This window comes from Meleagris gallopavo, chromosome Z (assembly GCF_000146605.3).
Source record: "Meleagris gallopavo isolate NT-WF06-2002-E0010 breed Aviagen turkey brand Nicholas breeding stock chromosome Z, Turkey_5.1, whole genome shotgun sequence".
Taxonomy (NCBI): domain Eukaryota; kingdom Metazoa; phylum Chordata; class Aves; order Galliformes; family Phasianidae; genus Meleagris; species Meleagris gallopavo.
This window is the reverse complement of record NC_015041.2, coordinates 25,542,635-25,552,814: the sequence shown is the minus strand read 5'-3', so window position 1 is coordinate 25,552,814 and position 10,180 is coordinate 25,542,635. Positions and strand designations below refer to the sequence as shown.

The 10,180-nt window shown below is 35.3% G+C and overlaps 1 protein-coding gene across 1 annotated transcript in view; it reads right to left on the bottom strand.

Annotated features, from left to right (window-relative positions):
- Window positions 1–10,180, bottom strand: part of SLC1A1 (solute carrier family 1 member 1) — a 53,429-nt gene that overhangs the window by 16,542 nt on the left and 26,707 nt on the right. The window contains 4 exon segments of the mRNA XM_010725627.3: window positions 287–394; window positions 1,689–1,731; window positions 3,668–3,782; window positions 5,342–5,434. Of these exon segments, the coding sequence (XP_010723929.1) occupies window positions 287–394; window positions 1,689–1,731; window positions 3,668–3,782; window positions 5,342–5,434 (359 nt within the window).

Genomic DNA, 10,180 nt, shown 5'->3' with positions numbered 1-10,180 from the left:
TATTCTTCACTCACAGAATGGTGAAGCACTGGCACAGGCTGCCCAGAGAAGCTGTGGATGCCCCATCCCTGGAAATGTGAAAGGCCGGGCTGGATGAGTCCAGGGCAGCCTGATCTAGTGAAAGGCAACTCTGCTCATGATAGGTGGGTTGGAACTGAATAGTCTTTAATACCCCTTCCAACCCAAGCCATCCTATGGTTCTATGATAACAACTACATCAAATTTAATCTATATTCTTCCTTCTCACTTCCCATATTACTATGAAATATAACAATAAAGGTCGCACCTCCAAAACTTCTGCTGTCGTAGCAGTTGTAACAAGTTCTTCTGTAAATGTGGAGCTGTTTTTATCCACACCGGTTGTAGCTTCCACTTTTTCACGTTTGGTTTTATACTGAAAAAGTTGTTTCAAAAACAAAAGATGTGATTTAGAAATATGAGGAAACTGAAGAACAAACAAAGGCATAGTTGCCCACTAAAAATAGGGGGAAAATGAAGCAACCTGACATACACACACATTATTTCCCAATTAATGTGAGCCACCATTTTCTTTTTTCTTTGGATTCTGTTTATGAAAAAAGTGATTCACAGTAATCTGCTATAAATCCTGCTCTCCAGATTCCTAGGCATCTGGTGGATCTGCTGCAGTCTTGCAGGGGATGAGACATAGCTCCAGTCAAAGACAAAGGGATTTTTTGCTGAGACAATTAGTGTGGAAAGAATCACTGACAACCGCTCTAGAAATGGTCTGTTGTGCTGATGCACCTTATTCAACCCACACTGCTTTCATCTTCTACACCAATGGAGCAGGTGTGACAGTCTCACTGTCTATAAAGGATGCTTACACCAATATTGCTATTATGTGGCCTGTAAAAAGATGAACTACTTTTGTTTTTTTCTAAAAGGTTTAGTACAGGGTTTTATAGCTCAACAAGACACAAGATTTGCCCTTAAATTTGTTAACAAATGAAATAATCTGCATGGAGAAGTTTTGTAAACTGGAAGAGACTCAGTGTTGTGAGCAGAAGGACAGTTTCTGATTCCCATTTTCTGATGGGAAAGGCAAACTACCTCACATGCAAACTTCAGAGTAACTGGTAGGAAGCCACTGGAGAAAACAAAAAGGAAACACAGAGATAATCACAAAATACAGTTGGATATATTTATGGATAAAGATGATTGAATCTGAAGTAAGTTTATACAGACAAAGGTTTCCTTTTCCATCCTCCAAATCTCACTGCTTCCAGAAGAGATGTCTCTTTTCCCTCAACATCAATAATCAATTCTAGAAATGGACAGTAGATGTGAGATAAAGTGGTGTGAGGGCTTAGTTACACAGATTACATCAATAACAGACAATTTTTAAGAACTAGGAAGTAAATTCTCATGACGTGGTTCTTGTAATTCTGCCTGTCTCAGAATGGAAGAATATATTCACACAATGGCTGAATTCTGCATTCAAGTCCTAAAAAGGATATTTTTGCAAAGGCTGATCCAGAGCTGACAACAGAGTATTTATCATAATGGAAACAAAACCAAGATGCCTTAAAAAAAGTATTTCAATGGGAGACTAAGTTAATACTGGCCTTCTAAGAATTCTTGTATTATATAATTTTGGTGGACATAAAAGAAAAATTTGCAGTCAGCAGTGAAAATTATAGTAACAAAAAAAGGGTATTTAAACTTACCTGTTGAAAACAGGCCTGGACAAGATTTTCTGGGAACATATTCCTATTTTTAAAAGTAGAGGTATTTTAACATTAGACTTCAAACATTGTTTATCTAAATAAAATGATAAAATCTGATGCTTTATAGATCAGATTGTGCTTCTTTATACAGAGAAAAATGGAGTTTGCACTGACAGATTCAATCCTGAAAAATCAAAGATTTGGGACTTCTAATGATCAGTCTGTTTCTGTACTTCAGATTCTTTGAGTCTTTTTTTTCTTTTTTTTTTTCTGCTGTGTCACCTCCTCCAATTGCACAAGGAATACAGGAGACAGTTTGAAGTCTTTCAGGTGACTTGTAAAATGTATGCTGGAGAAAAAGAATATGGGAGTACCACATATTTAGTGTTCTACTGTAGTTTTGAAATCATAAATTAATCTTGATGATGAAAGATTTCCATTTGTTATTCCAACATCAATTTTTCACTGAAAAGTTAGGAAATAAGGTCAGAAGCAATGCAATCCAGTTGAATTCCAGTGCCAAATTTCAACATTAAAACAATTGCAGAAAACGGGTGTTTATCGAATAACCAACCTTGTACAAAGAAAATAAGTTTCTATAACGCAGGAGAAATTTTTACGTCTTTTTAAGATCTTGTACAAACTCTTTGACCTTATTTTTCAAGTTTTTAAAGCAAAATTTAATTGAAAGCAAGAGTAGTTTTTACAAGCTTGGGATTTTCACCAGTCTTTACGTGACAGTTTGGATTTGGATCTTAAATCTGATTAATATGTAGAAAAAATAATTGTAATTCCCTTTAAACAGAATTTTAGATCTCAACTGTAACTCCTAATTTACAGTCTTACATTTGTTTACCATGAACTGTAGTAAAAACCCAAAGTAGTCTAAATTATGGTTCACTCTGCTTCTTGCTATAGACAGATATTTTTATGCAATGATTTTCATCAGCTCTTTTAATGTGCATGGACATATTAATGTGGAAGTTACTGGTAACAGACTGCATTTGGTTTTCTTAAGCAGTTGATCACACAGTGCCTCAATTTATTCCTGCTGCAAATGACCACGAGGAATTAAATGAACCTTCCAAGGAACTGCAGGATGAGACAGAAGCTGGGACAACTGTGGATTGTCACATGTGTGACTATGGGGTTGAGATCTGCTCATGCCAAAGAGGCATACCTTGATCGGGGCTGAGACAGATGCATCAGAGGGCCACAAACATTTGCTGTTAAATACAATTCTTTCAAGACATGTACATATATACACCTATATATGGGTATATATGTACATATAACAAATGTCAAACAACTGTGAATCTAGAGTTGTATCTACGAATGTCTTAATTTCATGAAATTAAGAATGCTAAGAAGATCACTTTTAGATAGAATGCAGTTAATCTTATGTGATAGATTACTAAAAAATGCTAGAGGGTAGGAATAGTGTTATAGAGTAGAGACCAGTGGAGTTGGAAAAAAAAATAATCCTCAGAAACATTTGTGAGGAAACAGTAAGTACTTAGCCACTACTACTGTTTTTGTTGATTTTACCAAATTCCTTAAACAAATTAGAATTTGTGCAGTTCCAATCAATCCTGAAAATCTGCTTAAATCTTTTCCAGAGTTTTCTAGGGGATGCTTTATTCTAACCATTTTACATATCTAATACATACCAGGATACTACAGAGAAAAGACTTGTGATAAGGTTCCCTTAGAAAATGTTGATGCGACATATTTTAACAAACCACTTGAAAGTTGCTCTAAAATGTCAAACCTGCTAGCAAACAAGTTATTCTCTCCTTATTCATTCCAACATCATTGGAAAGCATGTTTATTGTATTATGCATTATGACTTTTTAATTATTTGTTATTATCATTATTTATTTATTATTTATATATTTTTAATTATTATCATAGTAAACAACTTTATCATTATTTTATACCCCAAAACATGGAAACAACAACAACAACAAAAAACTCACCTGATCAGATCCAGCATGGCATCAACAGTACTGACTTCCAGGGTGCTGCCCACTCTGTCTATTTCATCTGCTGTTTGAGGTACTCCAGGTTTAATGGTCACAACTAAGACAATCCCTACAGAAGGAGAACCAGAAGAGCTCACACTGCAAACAGAGGCACTGGTGCCTCTTGCTAATGTAAAGCATCCTGTATAGCAAATTCTTCATGAATTAAATTCATTAAATTCTATTTGTTTCAGTAAAACTAGTCTATAGCTAGTAATATATAATGTATATATATCTATAATGTAACATAAAGAACTTATGTTTCACTTTGAAACAGAATAAAATAAAAATTTCTGGGCAGGAAATGTTAGGTCTAATATTGTGACTATAGAAATCAAGAACTAATTTTTAATTGACATTAGGGCTTCATTTTAGGCATTTTTAATGTTACATGAAATACTAGTATTTTCCAGATATACACTTTTTTTGTTTGTTTGTTTGTTTTTAACAAAGCAAACAAACCAAAAGTAAATCAGACTACTAAATCTCACTGCAGCAAGGACAAGGCATCTAGATGTCCTTCAGCAAGATACAAATAAAACTTTCTAATGACAGCCATGAATAAAAGCAGAATTGCATTTGTGTAACTTTGTACAGTAAAACAAGTAATATTTAACTCTGGAGGTTGTCTAGTTTAATTCCTCTCCCAGGGCTGGGACAATTCCAAAGTTAGATCCATGTACAACATGTCAGTATTTATTAAACCTTCCTCACTGTGTATTCATTTGGAATTTCCAGACAGATGAGATACTATCCTCCCCAGTGACATATTATTCTCTGTAATGTGACATCGAGGAACGATTCAAGTCTGATATGTCTGTATGTGATTTTTTTTCTATTGTTAAATATTGCTTTGCTTTACAAACAGACAACATACAACGCACATATAGTCCTTCAAATAACTATACAACAGTTTATTTTCAGTGGGTGATAGGGTGATATCTGTGCACAGTATTCACTCAGGTTCATCAGAACACAATGATAAGCCATAAGTGACATGGCAGCTGACAGCAGAGAGTTTAATTCTATTTCCTATTTAAAAACACAGCCTGAAGATGTCTAGTTATGTAAATGTATATGATTTCAAGGCTTCTTGTAGGGAATGAACTTTCTGCGAGAGATCTGGACTTCAGAGTTGTCGAAGTGGAGACTGGCACTGGCAGAGAAGGTAACAACATTTTAAGAAGGGAACGGAGTGACAAGGACAGCAGTATTTTCTCTCACTTTTTCAGGCAGAAAATACAGATACAGATAATACTTTCTTGCGTCTGAGAATCTATCACTGCTATTGAGGAAATTTACTTTTTAGTTAAGAAAGGCCTTAAAAAGGGCAAGATGTTCACTCCTATTTCCACTGCTGGTCACTGTTTACCTAACTAGACAGCTCCTAATCTTGCCTGTAATTTAAAGCAAAACTGCCTGCGATATACCTGTTCGATACGAACACAGTTCCACCATGAATAGCAGGACTAAATTTTCCTTGCATCTGGCTACAAGTGTGTATAATAATGTCTGCATAATTCCTGTCTCTTCTCACCAGGCTGTCTTGGTAAACTAGTACTGTCACAGTACTGTATACTTTTAATTAGGCAATGCTGAGTATTTTAACATATAAGCATCACAGAGTACCTAGTATTACAGCAATGACTGTAGTGCAGAAGTAATATATGACAGCTCGCAAACCAATCTTCCCTGAAACGCTGGAATCCAAAGCAGCAACTCCTGAAAAAAGAACCACAAAACAAAATGCTAAAAAATAGTCTAAGAAGAAAATTAATACTTTTGTAGAAGCTTAACTCTATTCAGTAAATATTTTCTTATTCTAGATATTTCTTAACTGTTAATTGCCAGTTGCATTTCTGAAGAATCACTGTAACAGCATTTGCTTCTGGTTCTTTGCAGTGGTTTACTGGATTTTTCTAGGAAAGGTAATGAGTATTTTCTGATTCCTTGATGTTGTTGAGGAATTAGACTTCTGTTTAACGAAATTACGTTGCAATCTATTTGTCACTTAAATAATAAGTTCACTTTCATCAAATCTGTGATGTTTCAGTTTTAAAACTAAAGGAAGAAGGAAGGGAGCTGCTGAGGTCACAGGCTGTTCAAAGGCATACACAGACATGCATGTCAGGCTTATTCCTAGCAGGTTTGCCTGTGTTACCAGGTGTAGTTACTTTTTTTTTTTTAACTAAGTTCCTTCTGCAGGCAGGCAGTACCCACTCTTCACTAGGAACTGAGAGCAGCTTTTGTTAAAGGAGGCGGGGAAAGTGCTGAGAAAGGTGTTACTCTGAGGTCAGTTTAGCTTCTGGTAAAAAATATTACATAAGACTGTTTGGGAAATACCTTTTAATTGTTTAGAAGTTTTACAATACCGTCTGTAGGCATACAATTCAATAACCAGGGCAAAATGAGCATTGTGACTGTAAAACTTGACTGACTATAATCACATTAGTTAATAATTCACTACTATATTTTTATTACACACTTGTGATCCGTTTATATTTTTATGTTTATTGAGTCAGATTATCAAAAACTGGCCAGATTCTTTTTTATAGAAAAGTAGAAGTACCTTGAGGATATTTAGTCTCAGAGTTGCATAACTTCGCATTAAGAATGAAGTTTCAGAAGCTATGGAGGAAAGCACTGAAGATTTCTAATGATAAACTTTCTGATCTTTGAGCTGAGAAGGGAGTTCAGCAAGCATACTTTAATTGTGTGTTAAAACCTGTTTCAAAAGATATACTACAGCAGCAACAACTTGTGCCTAGAGCATTCATATAATGCCTTACTTGTACTGTTAATTGTTACTGAAAATGCAAACAACCCTGGGAATGAAGGTTATTTTATCATTTATTTGATGATATTGATGATATATTTTCCACAGACAGTATATATAGTTAGATTGATTGCAGAAGAACTACATATATATGCAGAAATCATGATGTAAAGACTATCACACTTGTACAGCAAATAATAATTTTAAAAAATTTATTAATATTGCAATGGAACACAGATCAATGCACAGAAAAAAGCACTGCCACAGCTATTATAGGAGGCTGTGAGCACAGAGCTTGTTTGAGGTGCAAACAACACAGTGGACATACAATCAGGGCCATAATTTTCATTTCTCATGTTGGCAATTATTTAAAATCAAGTGGAAAGGAAGACATTCACATTGTGGTGAGCTAAGCTGTGGCAATTATGATAATAAGAAGTCTGGGGATTAATAATAATAAATAATGGGTTCTGTGGACAATAGAAGAACTGATTTCAATGACTGTCCATGCTGGAACTTTTCACATCTTCTCTATTAACACAGATGATGTTACATTGTGTTTAAAGAAGAGCAAAATGTTACTGCCAAAGATCCATATTTTATAATAAATAATTGATTTCTAAACTAAATCTTGCTGTATATACTGTCAGTATTGATTAGATAGCCAGCAGAAGTAAGACAATACTCTTCTCACAGGCAGGATTTCTTCACAAAGCTTGCTTTACAATATTATGCCTGATAGTCCTGCTGAGCCAGCCTACAGCCTAGTAATCATGCAGGGTTATTTCTCTGGAGTACTCACTTATAAGGATTCTACAATTAGCAAGATACCAAATTCCTGTGACAGCAATTCTAGTGGCTCCAAATGAAATCCTTAGCAAACTATTATATTTGCTGGAGGTACAGAGGCATAATTAAGAGTAATCTTTGCCCCTGCATTTTTGAGCTGGGTAATGATTCTGTTAGTGAGTGAGCTCTTCTACAATCTAGCTTGTGCAGATTGCATGGCAGTGTAAACTGCCATGTTGGTGCTGTTTTCCTACAAGCTATAAAAACACGCAAATAATTCAGGCAGACATGACTAAGTACAAGCATGCTCTTAGTATGACAGGTGTGGCATTTTTTAGGAAGACAGCTGTATTCGGCAACAAAACTGCATTCAGGATTATAATTGCATTTGGGAATGAAGTAGCATCCATTCTACAGACAAGTCTGCACGAGTTTACTTTGTTAATGTAGGAAAACACAATATATAAAAGTAGCTATTTTTCCTGACATATCTCACTGCCATGAGTGAGTAATTGACAGTATTTTATATTTGATGATTACGGGGGCTTCTTCTCAAACCAATTAAGAATATAATTTCCATTGAAAACACATCATGGCTTTGTAATTTATTTGCAAATAACTGAACGATTTGATGAGAACAAACAAAACATACAGCTGACTTAGCCTGTATGAAAACTTCTTCCTCTAATTAAGATGGCACATCCCCTACTCAAAATGGAAAGCCTGAAGTGATGTAAATAAAGACTACAAAACAACTATAGTTAACAACTTTTATACTATGGACTGTCACTAAACTTTTATATCTATTTTATTTGAACTTTCCCTCCCTTGACCCATCCCTGAGTTTTATATTGTTTAAGTAGGTTTGAGAGGATTCTGTAAATGTAGTTTACAGAATTTTATTATGTATGATGGATTCTCCTTTATACTTGGGCATTTCAAAATTACTGTATTTCAAATTAATTCTTAAATTTTCGTTCAATAGATATTCTAATTTAGCCACAAACACTGAAGCATGGAATGCAGTTTTGTGGCTATAAAACACAAGTCTTAAGAGAGATGATCACAAAGATACATTAATTGATGTTAAAATCTATTAGTCTATCTAAATCTTATCTATATGTTTTCAGTAGAACAGAATAAGAATAAAAGCTTTAATAACTGAAGCCAAAGTTGGAAATCAATTGTCCAATCTCCTGCATCTCAGCTTCCATGTTTTCTATGTCTCCAACACAAAATTGTCTGTGTTGGTTTTATCTCTTTTTTTTCCTTCAGTGTTATCTACTTTACAAAACATAACAGTTGTAAACAAGTTTTTTAAAAAAAAAAACGAAACAAAGAGTGAAATGAATTCTCCCTTATCTTCTCTTTCTTGTTCCAGAACCTCAAGATCAAACCAAATCAAATGTTGCACTGCCTATGAATCTTATTTAAGAAAAGAATGGGAAAAATTACACAAATAATAATCATTTTGTCTGACAGGGTATTAGACAGAACCAAAACACAATAGGAATAAAGGATCTCACAGGAACCTCAACTGAACAAAAGAGGCATGCACTTTGGGTATTACATGCAGATATTCGGTGATCTGGAAGTGAACAGAGTCGCATTAAATACTAGAAACAATCCCAAGGCTCTTCTGATCTCTAGTGCTTATAATCATACCAGATGCCAAAGGGATAATACATCCTTAAGAGTTTGACGTACAATTGTAGACTTGCCCTAGCAGAGTACAAGGGTTTATGCTTCCAGATATTCTTTACCCATACAACATAAGAAACTGCATATATAGGTCGGTGGTGTGATTTTCTCTGTTCAACAGCAACAATCATACCTTATCACTCAGCCTTTTTTTTCTGCTCTAAAAATTCTAATGCCATCTTCTGCAGTACTTCCTAACTTATCACAGCTTCTAATAAGGCCAGAAGAAATCAAATGAAGATCAGCAGAAGATGACACAATCTGTTCCTTTCACCATATCACTTCATCTCCACAACACATTAATCATTAAGTATAATTAGCAAAAGGCTGGGCTGCTTATCTCCTTTTGCACCAGCACTACTCTTTTGTTATCAAGATGTGAGTTTTCCCTGTACAGAGATCAATACCACTTGTCCAGTTCCTAGCACTGTTGGCAGGCCTTTCCCTTTAAATGTCACTGTGTGCTGGAAGGAAAAGTCTAGCTAAAGGGCTTTCATACAGTTGCCAGCCACATCATAGCTTCTTCCTTGACACTGTTATTTTTTCCTCTCTTTCATAGCTAATAATACCTACATTGAGAAATAATTGAAAATTGGCAGACATCAGCTTGTATACAGTTCTCTCAAATTACCAATATCTAGTTCACTATTGTAACAAAAATAAGGAAATAAATGTTCTTAAGGAGTAGAATGCTATAGCTTTACACCTTCTCATCTATAACTCAGAAGGTGATTAAAGAATGAAATGTAAAATTGTTGCCAATTGACTTAAGTCTTATTACTTTAAGTGAAGAATTCCAAATGCTAGAAGGCTCAATAAAGAATTCTAAACATTTCCCAAATTTCCACTTTTTAATTATCTCCCTTCTCCTGGTCCCTCACTTGTTTTGGGTCCCTCACTACATGAAAGACATAAGAGGCCCTGGAGCATGTCCAGAGAAAGGCAACAAAACTGGTCTTATGAAGAATGGCTGAGGAAAATAGGATTGTTTAATCTGGAGGAGGATCAGGGGAGACCTTATAACGCTCTACAACAACCTGAAAGGAGGCTGTGAGGAGTGGGGGTCAGTCTCTTCTCCTGTGAAACTAGTGACAGAACTAGAGATAGAACTCAAGTTGTGCCAGGGGAGGTTCAGCCTGGGTATTAGGACAAATCTCTCCTCAGAAAGTGTGGTTTGGTGCTGGGACAGGCTGCCCAGGGAG